Genomic DNA, 26,984 nt, shown 5'->3' on the forward strand with positions numbered 1-26,984 from the left:
ACAGGAAGCGTCCCCTCATTCCTTTGATTGGCCACTGCCTATAGGCCAATGATAACAACGCATATCTGGGGACCCTTCCATTTGCAGAGCAATAGAGCCACTAAACATTGGACACAATCGCCGTCTAAGGTCAATTGGAATCTCCCTTGTCTGAATCTTATGGGCTCTGGTAATCACAAGACACAGTTATTCAAACAGGTATTCTGCACTTTGTAGCTTTCATATGCTTAGCATGTTTGCAAGATGAATCAGGATTCAGAACACATGCACACAAACTAAAAGCTTGTATTCAGCACTTGGTAACCCGTAGTCAAGCTATTTAACTGGCAAAAAAGATTGGTGTAATCAGCAGACTATATCAGCGATCAAATCCAAGCTGATGTGCTCAATCTTTGATTGGCTGCTGACCGACAATTGTCATTTAGGACAAGCATTATATTGTTCTGCACGAGCAATATTCTTGAGGGCTATTGCATCCAACCATTTTTTAAGTTTCTTGTATTTTATTCATGTAAGTTAAAAACCTGTAGTCAAGGTGTTTAAACATCAATTGCCTAAATAGTCTTTGAAGCGGGTAAATTCAGTCAAAGTTAAGGTAGCCATGAGTCCGGAAGTGATGGAATTTTTCAGTTTGTGAGGTAAAGGCGTTTTGACAAGTAGAATCATACACCATGGAAGTCTGACAGATATATATTCTAATTAGATGTAGAGATACTCTGGCGAGTCACAATCTTGGAAGATTAATGAAACGTGGTCAAGCAGTTACTAATATTCATTCCAGATGCTATTATGGAATTCGAGAACTTAGGATTTTTTAGTGTCCGGAATCAACTGTCCTCCAAATTTCCTCTATTTAATCGGATATTAGTACTTTCAAGACAATCTCAGGCTCTTCATTTGCATGTCTGGAGTTTGATTTTAATGGCTAGAAATGCCTATCTTCTTTTCAGAACAGTAAGCTAAATTCCAGTAACATTAGTGTCATTTATGGGGTGGTTTATTATCTGCATTTTGCCAGTTTCTCACCTGATTTCTCATTCGTCCCCGAGATGTTTTATCATTAGATTTCCCATAATTATGTTGGTTCTGCTGCCTCACTTGAGCTTTGCCTTCTTTGTAACCACTTTCCAAGTGATAGAAACAATATGCTCAGAGGTTTGTTTTATCAAGTTAAGGACAAAAGGCCAGCTTGGCTGGTGCTAGTTTCTAGCCATGATTGGTGGAACATCCTGTTTGTTCCTATTACCATGAAGACAGTTTCGTTGGGGTCTGCACTTGAAATTTCTTTGTTCCCTACTCTCTCTCTCTCTCTCTCTCTCACACACACACATGCACACACGTACACCCCTTGTTACCTTATCGCTTACCAGTTACTTTTCCGGATTCATTTGTTCAAATTTAACAGTGAAACTATCAACAAAATGCAATGGAATTTCCATGGGGACCACGGTCAATTGGCATGTATGAGCCGGATTTTATGCACTTTGTTATTTCATTACATAAATTTGTTTCCTTATCATTTCGATCTCATCCCTTTTCATCCACATATTTGAATGCAGAAGACAATATTGGAGATTACCAAACCCCATCAACATCATTCCCACACCGTGTTCAGAAAAATTTAGCCAGTCTTCTGTCCTTGCAAGTTGCGACAAGAATTTTCAACAACGAAAAAAAATATGCTCTCAGCTTGTCACTGTTCAAATTCCAGTTAGAGCACCCAAGACAGCCTAGTTTACGTACACTTGGAGATGGAGATAACAAAAAACAGATATACAGAGAAGGAGAGGAGTGGGCTAGTACAACCGGGCTGTCGCCAATCTATTCAAGTCCACCCACCCACCCACGAGCACCACCATCACCACCACCATAACCTTCCATTATTATGATGAGACCCTCTGAAAAATCTCAGGCAGAATCTCGACAGTAGCAAGTAGATTCCACATTCCCTGATTTTCAACGTACCCAAATTTCCCATTTGGCAATGGGTGACGTCAGCACTCCCAGCTTTTTTTGGTGGGTCCCAAATTCCCCCATCCCTCCTTCCCTATCTGCATTCCTGCAGTCTCTTTCCCATCACTCCCACCGCCTTGGTTCCTCCCTTACCCTTTGCCTTTGGATGGATGGCCTGAAAATCTGGGATTTCCAACTTTTATGTATCTGTATATAGTTTTTTTTTTCTTTTTTTCTTGGGACCCTTCAAGTAGGTTAGATAAATCAATCCAACTCCAGAGCGTCACATCCACAGATCTTTATCCTCGGCGATTTCTCATCTGGTTGACATCTTGGGAGAAAGTGATATCCTGTTACAATATTCCCACACATTACCTGATCATAATTATACTTTATTGACAAAGAAAATGTGCAGGATATCTATCATCCATCGGGAATTAGCTTGCCTGCAAAGCTATCATGACCCATCCAGTTGGCCATCAATTATTTGGTCAGCTGTGGCTTGGTTATTGTTTCTATATACAAGTAATCTGGAAGGTTGAATGGTGACCTGAATTATCATCACTTTCAACTTTCCAAATTGTAACCAGCCGAAAGCAAAAGCTACCAGATTAACCAAACCAACCTCAACTAGTAAAAGTAAAGTTTGGTTTGGGAACCTGCAACTTGTGATTACACTCTGTTAAAAAGGACGTGTTTTTTTTTTTTTTTTTTTCTTAAATCATGGATAGATAGATATATAATATCTATCTATCTTTGATCCTATATTATTCAACATGAGCCACTGTAAGCAATCATATAAAGTGGCATTTTATAGGGCCCTCAATTCATAGATCCAATACTCTAGTCACCAAAATATATATGTTTTAATTAGCTAGCTAATTACGAACAACATTGTTTGTTGGGAAGAAACAAGACCGTTTTAGTTTTGTAGATGTAATATATATATAAATATATATATATATATATATATATATAAAATTACCCACCCACCCGATAATTCGATCTTCTCAAAATGTTTCACCAACTCAACAATATAATTTCCTGAAGACAGATTATCCGAAACTCGCAAGTGCTTGAGACAAAAGGTGTCAAACATTCTATGAACGGGTTTAATTTGTACTCAAGTATTCTTTATTATTGTTGATGTTTAATCTGTCTGATTAGTGGAAACAACGAAAGCCTGGCAGGGAAATATTAACGTCTTACGTCTGTCTAGTCATGGCTACATGGCAATTTTAATTAATATCGCATTAAAATGATTGGCGTACGTACGTACATACCATGTGAGTGTCAGGATGTGAATGAGAATAATTAGCAGCTGGTTGATGATAGTGATTATAAAAATGATGCTGGTAGGCTGGACCCTGGCTCGACGAAGACGAGCCGTCAGGTGTGCTTGGCTCGGACTTCTCGGGCTCGCACTCCAAGTTCACTCCGAACAGCCTCAGCACCCTCGACCTCCCCGCCGGCGTCCTTTGGCTCTGATTAGGCGACCCTGTAATAATATAGAAATATTAATATGTAACCGAACCGCATGTACGTGCATGTAATGCCTCCATTTCTTGTCTGTAAAACACACTCAGCTAGTATTATATAATCTTATTCGAATTAACGTTGTTTTTACTAGCAATCTTTAAGTAAAATACATCTGAAGATAACTGTAACGCGTGTGTAACACGCGTCACTGGAACTTTTACTAGTTTACACGACCACCTTCGTCCGATGTACTTGGAAGGTGTCCTCCACGCACTTTCATGTGCTCGTATAATGCTCTTTTTCTTTACAAATATGATAATTAAGTAAATGGTTTTATGTTTTTCCAAAAATCTTTGAAATATATAGTTAATTTTTATTTATTTATTTATTTTTTGGGATGTTTGTGGGCGCTAGTAAAGAGATAGGGTTAGAAAAGAATGTGAAAGACATGACACCTGCATGAAGACACTCAGGTTGGTATGGGAGAGGATGATGATGATGATGATGAGGCGTAGGATAAGGGTGCGCAGAATAGAACACTCTGGTCCACCCCGGCCCACTTCCACTAGTGTTACTGTGCTGTGCGGCCACCAACGTCCCATTGTCACCACCACTATCGTGCGCAGCGGCCCCTCGGCGCCTCCACCCTATAAACAAACGCTCGCCGTTACTCCGGTGTCGTTCAAACAAAACGACGTCGCCTGCGTCGAGGCGCTTCTCCTTCACGTAGCGGCTCCACCCTTTTGTCAGTACGTAGCTCTGGCTACTGTTCCAATACGAGTACCGGAAGCGCCAGCACTTTCCCGACTCGTCCTCGAAGCTCAGCAACAAGCCCGAGTCGCCACCGAGTGGGAAATACCTTTCGGCGTGTTGTTTCGGGATGACGAGGCGGTTGAGCTTTCCGACGTCGCTAGGGGTCAATGGCTTTTCAAACAGGGGTTCTTTTTCGGATTCATCGGCTGGTTGTGGTTCTTCTTCTTGCTCTAAGATTGTTTTTTGGTGGGCAGGGATTTCCGGAATTTGGTCATCGAAATCGTCATCGTTGTCGTCGTGGTTGAGGTTGAAGTCGATGGGGCTATTAATTGGGTGGCGGAACATGGACGTGGGTTCTTGGAAGTTGTGGGAGTTAAGCCAGGCCCGTTGTTGCTGATAGAGTTCGGGGCTCCAAGAAGGGTCGGTTTTCGAAGAAGATGGAACATGATTTGGGACTGGCTCCATGAGCGGGTGTTGCTGTTGAGTCACCAGAGTGTTTCTGGAAGATCCGTAGACTAGTGGTTTATAGACATTTTTGAGAGAGACAGAGAGAGAGGGGGGGCGGGGGGGTATGTCTTGGAGAGGCGTGATGCGTATGGGTTTGATGTGGAAACTGTGGGAACTATTTGATGCAGCAGCAAAGACAAGACAAGCAGAGAGAGAGAGAGAGAGAGAGAGAGAGAGAGAGAGAGAGAAGTAGGGGGGGGGGGGGGGGGGGGGGAATGCAAGTACGAGACAACTTTAAGGTTTTTTGAGTAGTAATGAAAAATATTCAACCATTCTTTTCTGTGTAATTTTGACATGGCTTTTCTTGAATTCTTCCATCGGTGTCTTCTTTTTTCACCCCAGGAACTTGAACAGACAAATATAATAAAAGGATTTTTTTTTTTTTTTTTGTTTGCTCTAAGCTATAATAATAGGAACTACTGAATTCGGTAGAACACACCCCATGTTACTACATTTGCAAACAAATCAGATGGTGGGACCGCCCTGACATTACAGTCCGTCTAGCTGCCACTTTTTGTTTTGCAGATAGATCATAGATCATAGCCTTATCTATGGGGCTCATGCTATGATTATTTACTAATTCATCTCTCGATAAAGGATCGATGTTCCTTAATTATTTATTTATTTCTTGATCTCTTGGTACGTACTGTAATAGTACATATTCGAGTTCGAATGGTCAATAAGCTGATAAAATCGAGTACTCAGACCTAATAATCCCTCATAATCTTGTCTTGGAGATTATGATAGCTTGCTTGCTTTTGTAACAAGCTGTAATTCATCTTGTCTCTATATTTTCTTTAAAAAAATTATTTTTATCATTCACTATTTATTATCTCACACTTCACATTCTATGAAAAATACTTCCACACTTTATGAAAAAATTAAAGTGTGAAAATGTGAGAATGAATAGTAACTGATCATGAATAATAAATCTCTTTTCTTTAAAGCATTTTTCTTCCCTAACTTATGATTCATCTGGTAAAAACTTTTACTCCTCTCCTGTATGGGGAGTACTATATATAATTTGGTGAAAAAGAAAACTTGCATGGTTATTAGGGTCACTGTTCCGATCGAAGTGGTCCTTGTGTAGGGGTGGGTGATATTTTTGGATCACCCATCTCTGTGTTAATTGTATATTTGTCACGTGCATGACAGCATTATGTTTGGCCATTCCTATATATAATTTTTTTTTAGAAAAAGAAAGAAAGGGAAGAGCAAAGAAATTAAATATATATTAAAATCTACAGATCCCTTACCTTTCCAATAATTAGCAGAGTGATGAGATAAGATTTGTCCAATGGGAGAAAGCTGACAACATCCTTTGAGGTCGTCGTGTTTGAATCCTCTCCTCAAACTCCAATCTCTCTCTCTCTCTCACCAACGGTTGTCACATACGTCTGACTGTCTGTGCGTTTTTCCCTCCTGCATGCTAATATTTGTATTCTATCATTACAAGAGAGATTATATGTATCTTTTTATGAGTTGCAGACAAAACCCACCTCAATTTCGAGGTAGATCCAGACACTCTTTTCATCCCTACAAAAGGCTGGACTGGCTGTTGTAAACTTGTAATTTAAGTACGTACATGTTGGAATCACATTTATATAATTGAGGTTGTAGAGGTTGTGTTCCTTTTTATTCTCATGTTATTGTCATCATCTTGGCCATAACTTTACAATTTCTGCATCATGCAATTTCTCTCAGTAATGAGCCATGACAACTACAAGTCGTCGCGGTCTTCAATTTCGGTCGGTCCAAAGTTCCAAACATGAGCTACGTACGTACCAAACATTATCATGTTTACTGGACGTAATTAATTAGGGTTCATTCGATTATGCAGTTTAGATAAAATGAAATTAGATATTTTGTTAAAAGTTGAATAAAATATTATTATAATATAATTTTTTAATATAATTTTTATTTTAAAATTTAAAAAAGTTAAATTATTTATTATATTTTATATTAAAATTTAAAAAAATTATAATAATTATAGAAATAAAACGAAAGTTTGATTTTATGTAACGACTTAATAAAATAGTTTTACCAGCTATATATAACCTCATAAAAAATAAAGCTGCAAATGATGACGCTACTTAATTTTCATATTAATGTACGGAAACCTAAAATTTTACTTCAAACTTTCTCAAAGATATTGTTTGGCCGAGAGCAGGAATCCTTTGACTACTTAAGAAATCCACACAAGTTGGGTGAGGAATCTGCCATGCAATTTGGGGAGGGTTTCTCTCATCTGGGAAAATATTGTAGTAATTTATTCAGAGATCACTGGGGAACAAGACATGCAGGCCATGCCCATGAGATTTCTAAGGAAAGTACTAGTAGTGACGACGGATCGATGAAGCTGGGACGATATATATTGTCATAGAATTGAAAGAGCATTTATTATTTCCATTGACGTACAGTACTATTCCTCAATTCCCCAGTACGTAAAAACTCTCTGCCTGCAGCCTGGCTAGCTAGCTAGCTCGTAAGATGAATCTGTCCATGAGACCTTGCTTAGCTTCCACCTCATTAATTAATTAAAGTCCATGATCGATTGGTCTCTCTCTGAAGTTGAATCTCCCATTTATACATACATACACGCGCGTACAGTACTAGTACTTCTCCTTGAAAAAAGAAATGAAATATTTTTAAAGTACGTACGCCTGACGATCGTTCGGTTAAATACGTGAACTTATTCATGTTGTGAGAAATGCTATTCAAGTGAGTTAAAGGCAGCTTCCGGCTGCATGTATCAGTTCATTGCCTAGCAATATTACAGTCCAAACTTGCACTGAAAGGCCGCCAAGTACTACAACGTATCATATAAATCTAAAGAAGAGTACTACTGATGCGCATGCATCTTAATTAATTTCAAGAATAATCGATTATCTATGACACCTGGGTGATTAATCAAGGTAATTAAACATTGGAATTTTCTCACAAATATCACCTACACTTCCCTTGATACAAATCGATCGTAGCGAGTCAAGCCGGCCAACAACCTGAATTTAGGAACTCAGCAATCCAAGAGGCCGCCAACAACCTGATGTGATCCATTCGATGTCGACCAAGCATGTAAATGAATACCAATTCTAAATTTTTATACCCCTAAGTGTTTTTTTTCGCCTAACCTGAACAAATTAATATATCATGTCAAGCGTAGTACTCATTATACTGTCCTAGATACTCACGTTTTCAACTCTATAACGTCAGGAACTTAGTCCCTAGATAGATAGGGATCACGTACGTACGTGTCATGAGTTGGTCCATACATGACTCTCAAACAGTTGAGGCGTACTAGAGATCAACATGGAGCCGCTATCTTAGACTTTCATATATACTAATTTCAGGTGCATGGTGGCCGAAACATTTGCAGCACCTTTTCATTTCCATTAACTACATGATTAATTTCAGGAGACCTTGACTTATATAGTCATGAGATAGGATACTATTTTAGTGTTATTTATTGTATTATATATATATATATACATAAATATATATGTATTAGATATATATACATAAATATATATATATATATATATATGATGATAATGTTAGGGTAATTTTAACATGGTCGGGAGCTAGACCTCATGATTCAGTGAAGATCGTGATCATCAGTTAAATTTCTAGTGATCAATTTCTTTTCCACTTTCCATAGTTTCAGCACAAAATAACTTACTTTCCAATATCATATTAGATTAGATCAGTACTTTTTCTCTTGATCATCAGCTTTAAGAGATTGAGTTTGATTTCTCATTGTAATATGCGACAGGAAAAAAAAAAAAGAAAGAAGAAGAACAAATTAGCTGACATAGTATCTTTGAATTTTGAAGAGAAATTCATTCAATGTGTGATTTGAAACTGATAGCTAGCTAGACTTTTCAACCAATATTAATACATTGTTTTAATATAAGAAATATTTTAATTCTAAAATGATTATATAAAAGAAATCCTATAAATTAGTGTATCTTGATATAATCTGTCATATTATAAAATTATTTAATGCAGATTTGACGGTTCACATTAAATCACGTCAATTTATAAAATTATTTTTATATAATATCTTTATAACTAGCGCTCACTTTTAATATTGGTCAATTATTCTCAACAATAATACAATAATAATAATTAAAAAAAAAAAGATGTTTGCGTTTGTAGTGCGGCCCTTATTTCTGGAAAGATTATGTTGATAAATAATACTTTTGTCTTTAAAATTGCAACATATGTCCAGAACCCCCATCAAGATATCTGGCATGCATATCAGACAAGCAATGAATTTCCCCAAGAAATTATTAGGTGGTCTTGAAGTGCAAAGTCACCTTCTTTTATTATTAATTATTATTATTATTATTATTATAATATTTCAAGAGCCCTAACACCGCCCTATGTACGTGGCCCACTCTAAAATCGGCGTTCAAGCAGGCAAAATATCTATGTGGCACACTGGATACACCCCAAATGCAGCTAGCTGATCATAGATCACCAACTGGCTAACTTCCAATACAATAAAATATATTAATTATCAATGAAAAAGAAAAACAAAGTAACTATTTCCTAGGCTAACTTTCAAGGAATTTAGACCGTTAGTTTAATATATATATATATATATATATATTTTTTTTTTTTTCAAAAAGAAAAGGTTGCAACCAAAAATATATTGAAGAGGCCACGTCTCCTCTTTTCCTGGTGTTCTGGCCTGGCCCTAAATGGCTGATGAAGTCAATTCCAGTCCATCAGAATGCATGCGGGGCATGGGGCCCACAATATCAATTTTATTTTTTTTAGGGAAAAGTGGGTCCTTTCTATAGTGATGGATCGCACTGAAAAATAGATTTGAATATATAAAGTAATCCCATAATATTTATTATGAAAGTTTTATTCAAACAGCTATAAATAATATGGAATCCAAATCGAGTGGGCCCAAACCAATATGTTGTATTCCATCTCGACTGTTGTTGTTGGTAATTAAGAGCATAATAATTAAGATGGTGATGTAATTGGGTAATTGGCACGTGGCATGTGATGCTGCATGTAGGAATTGTAGGTGTAGGGGTGAGGAGGAGGAGTAGTAGTAGAATGGTCCCTTAATTTGGTAAGAAGGTAGTGCAAGTGCTGGCCCTTTTTGTTGCGAAAGGAGCTCAATTGACAGCAAGGCGGAAGGAAGGGAAGGGTAATGCATCATGAGCATGCGTTATAGGACATTTCTTTCTTTCTATCTGTGGAGGCTCTCAAGCATGCGCTATCTAACAAATATTCTAAGCTCATGCTTTCTCTCTCATCCCTCTCCTGCCCTTACCACCGACCCAGGCCGCACCCGTACCTTGGCTTGCCAGACTTTAAGGGGTTTTCTTTGATCTTTTGAAAAAAATAAACATGTTTTAATAGTTTTTTTTTTATTCCTGCCCCCACCCAACCCTGTGTTTGTCATTCATTGAGAAGACGTGTAAAAGAAAAAAAGGAAAAACAGGCAAAAGACACACATATCATAAAGATGTAATATTGTTGTTCACGTGAGGTGCCATGCGGCACGCACTCTCAAAGTCTCGAGCAACCAGCAATAGCTCTTATTCACAACCCTTTGTTCTGCATACTGTGGTATATTGAATCGTGTTCAAGTCCACTCCAACAAAAGAGTGAGTTGTCATATTTTGCATCAAATCCCAGCTTATGGCAATAAGCTTTTTTTTTTAAAAAAAAGATGATGATATTCTAATTTTATTAATTAGTCATCACTTATGATAAAAAAAAAGTCTAATAAAAAAGGAGTTATAATTAGAATAAAGAGATAAATAAAATTAACGACACAGTCACAACATGAGAATTTCTTAACGATCTAACAAATAGATACTAATTGTATTGTAAGGGATAAATATAACAGATTCATAGTATTTACTAGGCCCAGCCTAATGGAGAGAACTCATCAGGAGGGAAGAATAAGAAGAGAGAGGGAAACGATAAAAGAATGAGAAAGTGCAGAGTGTCAAGAGGAAGATGGGAGAAGTGACATAAAGTAAAGGAAAAGTGACATAAGAATGGATGAAAGGACGTAAAGCAAGGGGACAGAAGATAAAAGTGGAAAGAACCAGATGACTTGAGGGGACTTTTGGCTAGGCTTACGGGAGACTTCACCTTCTTCAACCTCACCACAAAGACTCTACTGAGAGAAGGAACACCAGATCTCCATTGTATAGTGAGAATGATAGACCATAAGAAATTGTTAACAAGCATATTATAATGAATTCTCTCCTTCTCGAATTCTCATAGACTTAGGCCCAGTGCGGAACCATGTAAATTTGTGTATCTCCCTCTATTTATTTTATCTATATTTAAATGATGGTCACCGCCATGGATATACGTACAGACATTGTATAGCCGCATCAGATTACTATCAGGGGGTTCCACACAACACTAGTCGAGGCCCAGAACAATCTTAATGGGGCTGAAAATGGATTTTTTTCCCTTTTCGAACTGTTGCACTATTTTTAGGTTTAGGTAATTCATGGCAGGAGGAAAAACTTTCCATTTTGCCCATTGCGAATTCCAGGCAATAAGTTCAATAATGTTGTTGAACAATACTCATAAAGTGAGTTGTTGATATCATACATGTGGGTCTAAATTAAAAAAGATGTGATAACACTGCATAAAACATATCTAAAATTGAGAATTCTGCCGACCATGAAAATATATGGTAACGAATATTGAGGAGGTCGACACGAAATGGAAAATGACCAATTAAACAGAATGGACTCAAGACTCAAGAGATAGATCTACCAATTAATTAGGTGTTTTTGTTTTGTTAGGGATTTTTTGTTTTTGGGTGAACAACCTGCAAATAAATGTTCCATAAAGTTGCGCTTAGGAATAAGTGACTAAAGTGACAAATCAAGAACCCCCCTTTTTCCCCGAACGTTGAATAATGCACCGACCTGTCTTAATCGTGGCCTAACTTTAGCAAACTGAAGAAAACCGAGGGTCTCATGATCTGGTTCCATCCTAATTATGAGCCAAACACGACTCATATTGCCCAGGGTTTCCAATTTCCATTTTTCTTCATGTATATGCATATAATATTATAAATTCCTTGTCCTAGCCTCCTTGTGTAGCTTATAAAGATTTCAAACTAATTGGACCAAGTTTAATAAATACAGAGCGGACATTTTTTGGAAATGTCAAAGTAAACTCTGATATGTCACTGATTAGCAAGTCTGAAAAAAAATACAAATAAATGCAGTAATATCTTCTTTTTTTTTGTTTTTTCCCTAGATAGACAACATCAAAGACACGTGGATAACAAGTGCAATTTAGTCATGTTCTAGAACCAAATTTCATTTCCTACTTTATTTTGTCCATGGATATGAATAACACAACAGATTGCACAATAATATTATAAAATAAAAATATTTTTATAAAATGATGTTATTTTGATAAGTTATTTTATAAAAATATCATTTATTTAAAATATAGTTATAAAAAGTGTTATAAAAAATATTGTGTATAAATCATTTTCCTATGAATAAGGCTCTCTCTCTTGAGTTTTAAATAAAGTGGTTCATTTGGTGGGTGCAGCCATCTAAACCATACTTGAAAAGTGCATAATACACTTGAGACAGATGGGGTCAAAGTCGGAAAAAGATGGTAGATTTTCAGATAATGCAACTCTAAACGCTCGTTGATTGCTGTCGTAACATTCCAAATGGACCGCTCTCCATCTGAAAAAGAAAACAGGGAAATTGCTCGTCTTTCAAATAGGATCACACACGTGTTGCATAAAGGAATCAAAATAGACAAGAAAGAAATCACGTAAACATGATGAGCCACAGCATTCTTCCAGTTCCGGGCAAACGAATAAAATTACGATTACTTGGGGGAAATCTCAAATTAGAAGTTTGGACCAGATTGGCTTTTACATTAGCTATCAAAGTGATGGAACAAGAGCTCGAGTACAACAGCAGTGGACAGTTAGTTGTATGCAAATCTGGAAAGATAATCAAACTAGAACACTTGATATCTACAAACATAGCCCCATGCGAGTGGGCATAGGAGCATTCGCTATATATATCGCAGCCTGCTGTTGATCTTCCTTTCAAGGTTCACCAACCGCTCGTCCGAACTTCAGGAATTACTATTCTCTAGGTTCCGGAAAAGCTCTGGTAGATGGGCATTGGTCAGCTTTGTCCTCTTAGTGATCTGGTGCTTCTTCTTCTTTGGCTTCTGCTTTGAGGAAATGCCATGAACCTCTGACCGAGCCCTCCTTTGAGCAGTGTTGGTGGCAGGTTTCATCCCGTTCTTCTGTAGATCCCTCTCGATATCTATCATATCACGAGGCAGTTCAATTCCCCGAAACAGCTGTTTGAGGTCATCATCCACCTTAAGGGGTACCCTGGGATCATTTGGGTAAGCAATGTCTTCCTGTGAATCGAAGTTTGATAGCAGCCAAATCTGACCCGCAGCTTTTAAAGCCTAAAAAGGATGAAAAAAAATTCAACAAATTTTATTGCCTAAAGGACGAGAGATAGGTAATGGTACCAACGTGTAAATAATGTTTCACGTTATAGGCAACTAGTCCATTACTACCACCATGACGTTTTTTTGTTGAAAATTGAAGATGCTTTTGCTTTTAAGATAAATGGAAAATCAATAAAAGAAAAAATTTCCTCAGAGCTGAAACAAAGATCAAGCAAGATAGACAATAAATGAAATAGAAAAAAAAAACAACTCTCCTTTTTTTAAAAGACAAGCAGAATAAGTGGACATACAAAAACCAAAAGAAAATAAACGAGGAATCGCCTCAATCCCAAAATATACCTCCAAAGCCACACTAATCTATTTGTGAAACTAATCTGTTTTTGTAAGGAAAATCTATTTGTGAAACTAATCTAATCTTACATTTAAAGGTATAAAACATATAGATTTTTCAATGGCTTCTTTCAAAAGCAAGAATACTTTGTGATATTCCGGATTGTTGTAGATATGTGTTGAGTCCCACCTTGGGCATGCAACTTTTAGGATATAACGCCAATGTAGTAAGCTTTTCCAGGATGATGACATACTCTTGACTTGATCTCCAAGGCTATTCATCACCCCTTTTTTTTTCCTGATATGTTCTAAGGCCATTTAACACATTAATATTACAGAATTTGCTCCTTTTTTATTGATGACAATTCAAAAACTAGAACCTTTTGCTTCATCATACTAAGCAAAAGAGTTCTCAGTTCCACCTTGTTAGCGACTCTGACGTTAAGGGAATGCAGGAAATCACTAATTGATGGGATTTTCAAATCCCACCATTAAACTGTTACCAGCCACCTTTGAACCAAATTGGTGACTTGTATACAGAGAATCAAATCAATAGAACTCAAAGGTTTGTTCAGCAGCTGTCCATGCAATATGAGACTCTTTCCTTGCAACCTTTCTTTATCAATCAGTTTTTTATAGGCTAGGGATAACCATTCACCTCCCAAGTTCCTCCTCTCCCATGTGTTAGATGCAAAACTGCCCCTTACAGAAATGGGAGGCTCAAGGCACACCCCTAGGTTAAAAGAAACCCTGGTTTTCCAGAGACTACTATAAACAAAATTCTGTCGGTATTCTCAAAATGTGAATATTAAGAAGTAGAAATTCATAAAACAAAATGAGACATAAACGTATTGCATGTACCTGCAAGTCTTCCATCACCGTTGGATATGCATCTTTAAGATCAATGACTGCTATGCCCTCCAGGAATTTCCTTATTAAGTGAAGAAGTTGAGTCTTGTCCTTCAGATCGTGCTTGGACTGCATATGAAATAAGAAAAGTCAAAATGCCATCTACCATGAAAGAGATATAAAGAAAAGGATTATCTACAGCTTGAATGGTAAAGCCAAAAAGGTATCAGTTTATAAAAGTCTGCGGCAACAACGTAAGTTTATCAGTTTACCTTGTAAGAGAAACGCTTCCCATCATAGTTCACTTTCGGGTTATTCCTCAAACTGTCAAAGACAGCTTTGTTGGCATTCGTGTCAACATAGCAGGTTTCATTTATTTGCTCAGGTGTGAAGGCTTGCCTAGTCTGCAAACATGAACAGGATTAAATTGTTTGTTAATAGCTTTACCTAGTCCTGAAAGGCCATTATAACAGTATAACTAGTATAACTCATGTTGACATTTAATGATCTCATAAATCAGAAGGGGGAGGGCTGATGCAGTTGGATTGACAGATGCTGAGATATCTCGACGACTCAGCATCTATCGATCCTCCTCCTGCATCAAGGGGTGACACACCCTATAAGTATTTTAAACTAAACCATAACCAAGATTACCCACAAATATATAGACTTTACAATTACCTTCAATTGGGAGTAAGACTGTCTATCAAGTATTATCAGTTTTTCCCATAATATCAAGGCCATACGAACAAGGCTTTAAGGCGGCCCAATTATTTGAGGAAAAGGGTACTGTTTGACTTGTGTGAAGAATGACACAACCACCCTCAAAGAGACCAGTAGAGTCACAGATAATAACACAATTCTGAACTGAGCCATCTTGTTTTTTTTATCAAACATGACTTTAGCCTGAATTTCTTCAAAAAAGGAGCTATGAAGGCCTAATATCCCCAATTCAGGTCACTGGTACACAAAATAATTGTAACATTGCCATAAGAGAAATACCACTTCTTATCAACAAAAGAAAAAAAAAACAGAGAAAGAGATATATCAATAATAGTGTAACAATGCAATGAAAGGCTAGGCCACATATTGGCTAATACTCCAAGTGGACTGGTAAAAATTGAAACTTGCTGGAACATCAACTCCAAGAACTTCTCCCTCCCATTCACAAGCCATCGTCACCCTTTCATAAATGTTGAGTATTGGAGTCTCCTCCAACTCCTCATTGGCCACTAATTCCATTGTAGCATGGCTCAAGATTTAGCAAAGCTCAAATCCCACAACTTGCATTTTTTATTATAAAATAAAGTTACACAAATCTAAGTTCGATTAAAAAATATCTAACTTTGAAGAAAAATCAATGAAAAAACTTATAGACTGTCTTCTAGAGGAAACTCACAGCCTTTCAATCATCGCAGCCATGAGAAACACAAATACATATGGAATAAATATTTGCATCAGGTAACAATACATATGGATATATAAAGGATGGAAAAGTTGGGTTTAAACCTCTAGCAGTAGATCTATAACACGCTTAATCTGAGCTCCTACAGGGGCTTTCCGAATGCTGTTGATATGTTGAAGTCTCTCTGTGTCATTAGAAAATTTGACAGCAGGAGCAGGGGTTCTTGCATTAGCTGACGGTGCTGCAGGTACAAACGTGGATTTTTTGTTTGTGGCCTTATTAGATGCTGCAATGCTTGTGAGGGTTGACTGGCATTTCTCTTGCTGCTTCTTGAATTTATCTAATTGTTCTTGCAATGCCATATAAACCTAAAAAAGTTCACTTTTAGTATGTGCCGCTACAACCCACCATTAACATGCAAAACTATGAACTAAAAGAAAAAAAGCTTTTACGCGCAATATGGTAAAATTGGCAAGAATTAAAATGTAACTGAGTAAATGGCTTGAATGAAACTTGTGTCATAACATGGAAAATTCAAGAAAGACTAGACGGTATTAATAATTGAAAGAAACTCAGGAAGCGTACTGTACTCTTCCTATAGCTCAGGGCCAGAAAGTCCTCTCGAGTCCTCCGGTGGATACAGCGATAAGACTTAAGTGCATCTGAGAGAAGTCCCTTCAGGAAATTTTTTACTCGTCTCAAAAAGAGAAGACCGGTCTGGGTGAGGGAGAAGACCGGAGGTTGAGTAGATTAATTGTAAAAAAATAAACTTACGTTTCGTGGGTATCCGGATTTTCGTATGCGGCAGGTCAAATTAGGGGTCAACTAGCAGAGCCGAAAGCCCGAAACAGGACCGTTGGGATGTTCTAGCTATCAGCGTGAAGCCTTTGAGGTCCTTGTGGATCTCCGACTTCGAGAGTTGAGAGAGAGAGAGAGAGTTTATTTTAAGAAAATTCTAATTAATTACGTTTTCAAGTGAGATGATTTTGGATAATTTGTAGATTTTAATAAAAATTAATAAAAAATATTAAATAATAGTAAATAATAATAATAAATAATAAATAATTATGTAAAAATAATAATAATATTAATAATAATAATAAATATATATTGGGCCATATTAGTCATGGGCTTTGGGTTCATTAGTCGAAACCACAGGCCCACAAATGAGTTCATAGGCTTTGAGGCTATGTATGGAGTCAGATTCAATTTCTTGGAGGACCATGAAATGAGATTACAGAGAGAGAGGAGAGTGAAATTGAATGGATGTGGGTGAGGGCCCGACTCCTGAGGCGGCGGCCGGCGTTTTGGTGTGGGGTTTGGGGGGGGGGGGGGGGGATTATTATTAATTAAATGTTATCACTTATCATAGATTATATAATACTTTTAACATTTTTTATATTATAGTGTCTAATTATATGTTATCGACTTATCATTTTATTAATTGGTATTAAACATAGACTATAAGTCCATAATGTTATTATTGTTAGTATGTATACCTGTACTGTAGGATTGATTATTGAAAATTATATATTATTATACCATAGTATTACATATTATTAACAATTACATGTTATAGTCTATAGACTTGTATTATAGTGATTAATTACATGTTATCATCTATAGACTTGTACTATAGTTTTTATAAATAGTGTTTAATTACATGTTATTAACTCATTATACTTTTACTATAACTAGTGCCTAACTTATTCCTATTAATAGCTAAAGTATAATTTGTATTATATATTAGAATAGTAGCATTACATGTTTATCCATTAGTAGTTAGTTACATATTGTTCTACTAAAGTATTACATATTATTATATTAGTTTTTAACTTAATTATAGACTAGACTTAGTATTCTATATTTAATTTATTATACTAGTCACTAGTGCTTATATATTATATATTGGAACATTGGTTGTTATACATTACTATTATTATATTATATGTTTTTATACTCTAGTTATTCTGCATTACCATTACATGTTATTATACTTTAGTTATTATACATTAGTATTACATGTTATTATAACGTTATATATTAGTCAATAGTGTTTATCCATTTGTATTACATATTATTATACATTAGTAACTTAGTTGATTAGTATTACATGTTATTATATTTATATATTAGTAATTTATTGTTACAGGATAGTAATATTTTCATAGTATGATATTTACATATAAACTATTATTAGTCAATTTAGTCTATATATATTATAGTATAAATATATTATTTAATAAATGATCTCATGCTATTATAGTATGGAGTTTAACTAACTATATAAAATATAATTAAATACAATATTTTTATGATTAATATATTAAAAAAACACATATTTATAAAATATATATAATATCGAAGTTGGAGGGTAAAGTCGGAGTCGGAGTCGGAATCAGCATATTGGAGTCGGATCAGAGCAAAGCTGGAGTCGGTTCAGATCCACCTCCAACTCTAACTCCGACTTCTCAGAGAAAAAAACCTTTGACTCCGACTCCGACCAGAGTCGGAACGGAGGCAGAGTCGGATTTTCGAATTTTTGATCAGCCCTAACTTAATTCTCCTAATATATTCACATTTGCAAATTTATTTATTAGCATATTAAACCCATTATCAATATATATAAAAGCAACCAAATTAACTAGTACGAAGAAAGTGTTCTCGTTGAGTGGATCGTTTATAGATATAGAATTTTTTATTTTATTTTTAATTATAAGTGTAATGAATCCCACCATAAATAATGTGTTTAGTATTTACACGTTGTTGAGTTATATAATTCTACATATAATTGTGAAGTGTATAAATGTCGCGTAATTATTTTGAAAAATAATAGAGTACACTATTAAAAAATTAATTTTTTTCATATGAGTCTCATAATTTATTCACTTTTTTCAAAATAATTATGGGACGGTTGCAGTTACAAATATCTTTTCTCTAATTCTATTTGTAAAAGATGTTCTGCAACCTTCTAACCCTGCATCCATTCCAAATTGCTTTTTAAAAGAAAAAAAAAAAAAAATAGTAAAATGGACCATACTGTCCAGTCAACTTTGAATTATTTAAATTTGCCTCGCATGGACCTTCGATCTCTGAGAAAACGCATTGGTCTGGAGTCTTGACCTCTAGGAAGGGAAATATTCCGAGTCACTGTAATATTGAGAGATCCATGTTTTAATGATATTCACTTCTTGTTTCCTCACATCTTTGAGCCATTCTGGATCTTCTTTACTTGAGAACCTCAGGTCCACATGATGAGCCCCTGTTGCCATTTGTTTTTTTCAAAGCCAACAATGAAAAATCATGTCATGAGTACGCACGCGTGAGTGCTAAATCCTACATGATCAGATGTTAGGTCTGAACTAGTGGAATTGAGTATGTGAGAGTTTTAGGCCGGCTGACCTTCATTTGCAACAATAGCAACTATGCTTTTGGATATATTCTTCAACACCCTGAAAAAAAAAAAAAGTGAATAGAATTAAAGCTGTAGTAAGATATATGAAAAAATCTATTTACAAACTTGTTTATTGACCCATGCATCAATACATTGCTGATGTGGAAATCTTCTACATTATTAATACAAAATGATATTTATGTTTTAACTTTTATTATAAGTGTAATGGATTCCATATATAATAAGTGGTGTGTTTAATTATATATCACGAGTTTGTAAATAGGAAAAGAGATTTTGAGAGATATATATCGTACCCTCCACCGCTCCAAGGATCCCTTAAGCCATTGAAGAAGATAATGTTGCTCCCAAACCTTTTCAAAGCCCTGTAGATATCCTGCTCAGCATAACATGATGACCAAGGGGCAGATTATAAGTGTTTCAAACATGGAACATATATGATGAGTGATGCTAAAAAAAATTCGTGTTTTAAATGATATAACCCCTGTCATGCACCTTGCCACCAAACTCGGTAGTAATCCAATTGGGTCTAGGCTCGATCTCGAACATATTTTTGCAGTAAGAAGCTCGAATTTCGTAATCCCACTCTGAAGCTGGGAATATGCTCTCCTCAGTGTTTCCACCTGTTGGCATTATCATCTCTGTACACGCCTGCACAGAATCCCTAATTAACTCTTATATAATATAAGTGACATGTTAAACTACTGTTACTCTTGATAGGACACAAAGCATAGGACAAAGCATGCAGTGGGCAATGCCTGTCTTCAACAGTAGAATAGCCTAAACATGCGTTTATCTATGGCTTTTCTTCCTCTATCTTTACCTACCATGTGCGTGACTTTAGAATATGAAAAATGGAAATTGCTTAAATTCTGCAGGCAAAATAATTGTTATATAAAACAGTATGATATATATATATATATATGAATAATATCAACTTTCCTTGCTTGGCAAACACACATCCTCTTATAAGTTGCGTTGGATACCAAAACTTTTGTCGGGGGGCCATGAAAGAGCTAGCTAGCTTATTATTAAAACTTGTGGGGAAAGGAATTTCCACGCTATGCATGGCTTTGGCCTTGGGCTCCAGCGTTCAAAGATATAATGTTGATAATTACTAATTATTAACAATTCAAATTAGATCAACTTTTGCATGTGATATTGCACATGCTTTTCTCAGATTCTCCACCTGCTCTCTTTATCGATGAAGATTTGTTTATTCATACTTATGGATGTGTTTTACATCGTTCATAGAATATCTACTTTACAATATTATTTGCTATTTTTTCTTTTTTGGGAATTCTCTGATTCACGGGATTGAATGGGTTTTGATGATTGTTACTCACATTCATAGGTTGTTACTTGTACATAGTAGGCATAAGTTTCACTTTTGGGTAGTGAGAATATTTGAGAATTGTTGTGAATATTTTTGAATAGTAGTGAAAAAGTAATAAAAAAGTAATAATAAAATATTGAATAGTAGTAAAAAGTAAGTAAAAAGTAATGAATAATAAAAAAGTAAATGAAAAGTAATAATAAAGTAAAGAATAGTAATGAGAGTATTTGAGATACTCTCACTTGCCAAACAAGGGAAAGCAAATTTTGTACACTTTTTTTTAAAAAAAAGTATATAAATATAAAATTTAAGTGAAATTTTTTATTTTTTTAATAATATATTTTATTTATTTTCAAAAGAAAAAGAAAAAATAGAACCACCGCTTAGAGTTAGTCAAATACCAATGCATCTTCATATTTTGGCTATGCATAAATAAAATCTTCTATATTGGACCAGCCAAACCACTAAAACTCAACATATGAGCTAGGTAAATTAAACTTTCTAGTAATCTTTAGCTAGACACTATTCACTCACCAAAGTAATATTTTAATCATTTCCAACAACCACTATATTATCTAATTATTTTAAAGTCTATATTATCCATTTCAATTTTGATAAATAATTCGTTATTTTCTACCTTATTCTATTTCATTAATAATAATTAAAATATAAAGTGTATTTACAAAATATTTATAATTTTTTTAAATATTATTAAAATATATAATATAATATTATTATTTTAATTTAAAAATAACTAGTCTAATATGAAATGAATTTAACTAACCAAAAATTAATACTATAGTAAAAACTTAAAATTCTACCCAAAATTCAGACTCGGGTTAATGCTCTTATTAATGCTCTTAGCAAGCGCAACAGCCCGGTTGGAGGTCGGAGCAAGGAAGCACTGAGCAACATCCAACGACGACACCAGTTTTTGAACGTCTTAAAAATGTACCTTAAAGGCTTAAACATGGAATTGATGTGAAGGAATATCCCGTACCTGCCAGGCCCATCCACTGAGGCCATGGGGATCAGAATCATCGTCAAGATCGAAGCACGTGGCAGATCCACTGGAGTTATAGTAGATGTTAGCTGCACCATACAACTTTGCGAACGTGTCATTTCCAGTCGATGGATCATCAATCGCCTTACACATCTGCACAACCATAAAGCACAAGAGAAAAATAATAAAGAGTTCCCTGTTATTTTAATCTATCACGTTTTAAGGAATTTTATAAATTTAATAATTAAATAAAAAAAAACTTATTTAAAATGTAATACATGAGTATAATCCAAAAATTATAGTACCTGTTTCACTGGATAGGCTGGCAAGGGGTTCAAGAAATTCGAAGGAGTTGGATAATCGGTCATGGCCGTGTAAGCTAATGCGGTGCGAAGCCAACTCTCTAAATATATAATATCAACCTTTCTATAAAAGGGAAAAAGAATATATAAAAAGAAATTAATAATGAAGATAAAAAAGAATAGACAGAAGTATTAATGGATTCACATGATCATTACTTGCATATTCTAAATGATTTACGGAGAACGTCGAGACCCCCTTGTTGATTTGCCCTATCTTCAATTTGTTGCCATGAACCTTTGATCACTTTGTAACAGCTCTCACTCTCGCTCTGATCATTAAGATTTCACATGGAAAGAAAATTATATTATATATCTTTATTATTTATAATAAATTAATTGTTCATTTTAATTCCAGGAAATTTTTTATTTTTGTGATTATAAACTTCTCTTTGTATAAGTTCGATGTGGCTTAGGGAGAGAGAGAGAGAGAGAGAGAGAGAGTGTGTTTATATATATATATATATACCCTGAAGTCATGACTGATGATGTTGTTAAAGCTGTATTGGGATGTAACGTTCAGAAAATGGAGAATGGGCGAAGAAGAGGCCAAGGCTCCAATGGTGATGTGCGGGTACTTCAGTCTAAACCAGGCTGCCAGCACTGCAAAAACCAACGAACCAATTAAATTATCACAAATCCCAAAACCAGAAATTAAAAAATATTGGGACAAAACTACAAAAGTTTTTTATTTTGGTGGGTAGGGCTGGGGTTAAACGAAAACAAATCACAAGGATAGATGATTGGATTGGCAGTTGGCTTACTTCCTCCGTAGGAACCTCCGAACACGATCACAGGAGACTCAGTTGCTGTCAAATTTCTCTTTAGATCAGTGATCAAAGTGGCATAATCTGCCAGAGCCTGCGTCGAGCTCAGATATCCAAGTGTACTTGCATTTGTATAAGCAATATCTTTGTTGCCCCCAAATGGCATGGATTTCCCATAGAACCTATGCTGCAATTGATCAACAATATGCAAGGCACTCTCACATATATCTATCTATCTATCTCAAAGTCAAAGGGCTATTGCTGAATCTGGTTTCTTACCAACAGCATAGACGAGAATGATCAAAGCTTGCATAAATAGCAGCAACCAATTTTGATCGTAAGTAATGAAATGTTTCAATGACTTTTAAGCATATATTCAGTTTAGATCACAATTACCTCTATGAAAACAAGAAGGGCTTTGAAATCGGGTGCCGTTTCGAACATGAAACCTGTGTTTTGAGCGAACCATTCTATATCTCCTTCATTTCCCGTGTAGACGAAAATTGGAGCATTCTTATGAGCACCACCCCAGTAGGAGTCGTTGATCAGATACCTTTGTTGAAAGGTATGATAGCTTTGGGGATTGAAATTGAAGTGGTCAAGTATTTGCGTGAAGTACTTTATTTCGTAAAGCTGGTTTTTGGTTGCAAGCTGAGAGAGCTGCTCCGGCCGAATGAGTGAAGAAGGAAAGGCAGGACCAATTTTGGCAATTGAGACGGAACAAGACAACAGAGTGAAGAAAGAAAACCAGAGAAATGCAAACACAATTGCCATTTTCCCTTGGGTCTTTACGACTTTATCTATGTTGTGCAGAGAAACCAGAGATAGAAATTGAGAGAGTTTTATGAATCCATTCGTAAAGAGGAAGGAGAATGGGTGGACGAAGACATCAAAAGTCTACAGAAACATCAATGGGAGGAGGAAAGAGTCGTGGAGGTTGGGTGTTATTGTGGATAACTTGCTCAGTGGATTTAGGTGGAACTGGGATAGAAAAACGACAACCAAAAATAATAGAAAAGGTAGGCCAGCTCCTGCCTCTCTTAAAGAGGGTATGTTTTCGTATATATACATTTCATTGCTGTACATGATTGGTTTATATACGAAAACTGAGTAAGCCAGTGAGGAAAGTTTCAACGTATTTAATAATAAAATTTACGAAAAAACCGAAACTGTTCCTTGAACCAAGCTTTGCACAAAATCTGGGTGAGATTTATTATTTCCGTTGAATCTGAGTTGGCAAATTAATATTTACAGTATCTTCCTTGATAATCTTATCATCTATAAGTTAATAAACGTAATTTATTATCTCTTTTTTTTTTCTAAAATAATTAATTAGCTCATTTGATCAATGTACATAGCTATAGAGAGCAGAGACAGAATGTAACATACAATATTTTTATGCATTATTTCTAAGTTGGATCTATATTATACTATAGGGCATGTGGTTAGATCCCGATACAGCGCATCATAAAAGTATATATTTATTTTAACATCGATTATATATAGGAATTTTTATTTACACAAAAAAAAATATGTATATATATATAAAATAATTTTATGTATAATCGTGAAGTACATAAATATTATGTAATTATTTTTAAAAAAAATAAAATTTAATATCAAAAATTAATTTATTTTTTATATAAATTTTATATTTTATTTTATTTTTTTAAAACGGTTATACGACGATAGATGATTATAAATATATTTTTTTGAGGTAGTAATTTTCTTGGACTTTCAGCCTTGCCACTGTAGCATGCACTTTGACTAGTATACATTCGGTCTAGAGGACAGGACAGGACCTCGATATGTGCATTAATTGTTTTGAACGGGAAAGCAGCTGCCTGCATGCCTTTACTTTTTTTGTCTCTCTCTGTAGACGCATATGTCCCCATGTTCTTCCACGCTTCACTCTGTCCTGCGTTCCCTTGGTTGCGACCTTCAAACTGATCAAAATTTTGTGGTAGTCTCTGTTCGGTGCAGTACACAGCTTTGGTCCCTCGTTTTGTGCTTTCTCTGAAGAAAAAGGTTTTGACCGCCCAAATGTATCGTTTAGTGAATTTTTTTTATTTATATAGTGATTAAAGAAATAATTTTAAATATATTAATATATATATATATTTAAAAATATTTAAATCTATTATATGAATAGAAAATTAAAAATTAAAAATTAAAAAACAATAAGCGGTAAAGTAGAGCGGATTACTCTAGGCGACAGTCGGCAAAGTAGCCCGACTCTTCTCGAAATTATTATTTGGCCATTTCTTTTGCGTACAAAATGTTATTATTACAAAAATAAATTTATAAATAGACGTGATTTAATATAGTGCGTAAATTATAAATTATTTTTATTACAAAATAAATTTAATATATCACATAAAAATCATATTAGTTTGTAAATTTATTTATAAAATCTCTTTACTTTAGCACTTAAGCACTCATCCTTTATACAATATTTTTCTTTAAAATATAAAGAAATGATCTAAAAAATACCCTCCATTAGATCTTATATTTTAAAGATATTTATAGTAAACCTCTAAATGTAGATAACACTATTCATCATTGTAAACATTTTTAATTAATTTCTCTTCTCTCCTCTTGCTAAGTTTCTCATTTCTAACTCTCTTTATTCACATTATATAATCATTGAGAATGAATATTCTTATAATATATTTTGAGAATATTTTCATTCTATAATCTTTTTTTTTATTTTTTGAATTAATTTATATTTTAATTTAGCTTATAAATTTGGATTAATTTAAAATGGGACATAATTATATGAAATTGTATATGAGGAGATATTGTAAATATCAAAAGATATGAAGATATCATTAGTAGTTAGAGAAAATATTTGAAATGAATAAAAAAGATTGAAAAGTATAGTATTTAAATGATACGAAAAAAAAATAGATAAGCTAATGTATGACATATTGTAAAGTTAGGGTGTGTGTGGATGTTAAAGTGAATTGAGTTGAGTTGAATTGAGTTGTGATGATAAAATATTGTTATAATATTATTTTTTAATATTATTATTATTTTAAAATTTGAAAAAATTGAATTGTTTATTATATTTTGTATTGGAATTTGAAAAAATTATAATGATTAGTTGATGTGAGTTTGGTAACCAAACGTACCTTTAATATGTAAAATAGAAAAAGTGAATTTTAATGATATATTTTAAAAAATAAGATGAGAAATCCATTGGAAGTACTCTAAAATGAAAGTTATACTTGGACGATACTTGTGGAAAACCACGTGGAATAAATACAATCAAATAAATACTCTAGAATTAATGTTTGTTTTGAATGCCCAGTATTCCATCTCATAAGACTCTTTTGATGTATATTCTCCACTAACTTGCTGATAGTTGGTCGGTAGAGAAAGAACATAATTTTGTGTTCACTTCTGTTTGAGGTGATATATCTAAAAGTAATTAGTTATACTGGAATTAAGATGACAAAATGAGGTAAACATCGTTGCATTATTCGTATGAGTCTTGTTGTGTTTAAAATATTACGCTCTTTTTTATTTGTGAATATTTATTTTCGGTTACATTTATTGAACAATATTTTATCATTTTTATTAAAATAAATTAGGCGAGATTAAGGAAAAATAAAAGGAAAGTTATCGATATATCTTTGTGAATGTTCACCGGACGAAGCTTTCGAAGAGTCAGTTAAAGGAAAATGATTAAAATAATTACAATGTAAAAAAAAAAAAAATGTGGAATTGGATATTCTGAGTTAAAACTTTAAGACTAGAACAATAAATTTATTAAATATTTAATATTGAATAAAGATTCTATGCTGATAATTATAAATACGATTATATATTTATTTTTCTCCTATTTTAAACACTGATTTTTTTTTATTGAAAATCTAATGTGATGGGGTCGGGTCTAGATCGAATACAATTTTGTTGATGTCGTGTTTTGCTGCTTGAGCAACACCATGGGGACCCGATTCGCTCACTTACAACTATGACGAAATGAGAGCTTCGGACTGGTGGGGGCACACTGTTGATGCCAAAGTCAGTATGAGATTTCCTTATATGGATTGTGAAAAAATGAAGTATATAAATCTCCAAACGCCTCCCCTTGCTAAGGGAAGGGGTATACATACTTGGTCAGGGCGATCCTTAGGAAGGAGATGGTGGGTGTGTCGCTCCGTATTTGAGCCGTGTGTCCCTGCCACCTTCATGTAGTGCAACAGACCTGCCAGGCTCGATTGTGGTGGTGTGCCTAGCCTCGGGAAACTTTAAATGCAGCATGGCTCCTTGTCGTGGCGTGCCCATTTCCGTCCTTCATTAAATGCGATATGACCCCCAGTCAGATGCATCCACTCCTTAGGTTTGTCCACACCAGGA

The 26,984-nt window shown here is 34.9% G+C and overlaps 3 protein-coding genes across 7 annotated transcripts; all 3 read right to left on the bottom strand.

The window, feature by feature from the left end:
- Window positions 1-1,608: 1,608 nt before the first annotated feature.
- Window positions 1,609-22,295, bottom strand: LOC121267585 (B3 domain-containing protein At2g36080-like). The gene is made up of 4 exons (XM_041171521.1): window positions 22,270-22,295; window positions 3,888-4,730; window positions 3,237-3,451; window positions 1,609-2,303 (listed from the first exon to the last, which is right to left on the bottom strand). Exons 2-4 carry the CDS (start codon window positions 4,648-4,650, stop codon window positions 2,253-2,255), a joined length of 1,029 nt encoding a protein of 342 aa, XP_041027455.1. The 5' UTR covers window positions 4,651-4,730; window positions 22,270-22,295; the 3' UTR covers window positions 1,609-2,252.
- LOC121267586 (transcription initiation factor IIE subunit beta-like) lies at window positions 12,524-16,683 on the bottom strand. Of its 2 annotated transcripts, XM_041171523.1 has the most exons (6): window positions 16,517-16,683; window positions 16,328-16,404; window positions 15,847-16,110; window positions 14,610-14,741; window positions 14,350-14,466; window positions 12,524-13,152 (listed from the first exon to the last, which is right to left on the bottom strand). In XM_041171523.1, the coding sequence occupies exons 3-6, from the start codon at window positions 16,102-16,104 to the stop codon at window positions 12,805-12,807; spliced, it is 855 nt and encodes a 284-aa protein (XP_041027457.1). In that variant the 5' UTR covers window positions 16,105-16,110; window positions 16,328-16,404; window positions 16,517-16,683; the 3' UTR covers window positions 12,524-12,804. The 2 variants fall into 2 exon arrangements, with proteins under 2 accessions (XP_041027457.1, XP_041027456.1); XM_041171522.1 differs by lacking the exon at window positions 16,328-16,404.
- LOC121267584 (lysosomal Pro-X carboxypeptidase-like) lies at window positions 18,702-23,571 on the bottom strand. Of its 4 annotated transcripts, none has more exons than XM_041171520.1 (10): window positions 23,016-23,571; window positions 22,617-22,806; window positions 22,322-22,455; window positions 22,012-22,124; window positions 21,799-21,919; window positions 21,491-21,646; window positions 19,650-19,805; window positions 19,451-19,519; window positions 19,179-19,194; window positions 18,702-19,112 (listed from the first exon to the last, which is right to left on the bottom strand). In XM_041171520.1, the coding sequence occupies exons 1-10, from the start codon at window positions 23,391-23,393 to the stop codon at window positions 19,105-19,107; spliced, it is 1,341 nt and encodes a 446-aa protein (XP_041027454.1). In that variant the 5' UTR covers window positions 23,394-23,571; the 3' UTR covers window positions 18,702-19,104. The 4 variants fall into 4 exon arrangements, with proteins under 4 accessions (XP_041027454.1, XP_041027451.1, XP_041027450.1 ...); XM_041171517.1 differs by having other exon boundaries at window positions 19,451-19,530; window positions 23,016-23,570; XM_041171516.1 differs by having other exon boundaries at window positions 18,702-19,004; window positions 19,145-19,194; window positions 19,451-19,530; window positions 23,016-23,569.
- Window positions 23,572-26,984: the final 3,413 nt, after the last annotated feature.

The sequence above is a fragment of the Juglans microcarpa x Juglans regia genome, chromosome 5S, assembly GCF_004785595.1.
Source record: "Juglans microcarpa x Juglans regia isolate MS1-56 chromosome 5S, Jm3101_v1.0, whole genome shotgun sequence".
NCBI classification, from domain to species: domain Eukaryota; kingdom Viridiplantae; phylum Streptophyta; class Magnoliopsida; order Fagales; family Juglandaceae; genus Juglans; species Juglans microcarpa x Juglans regia.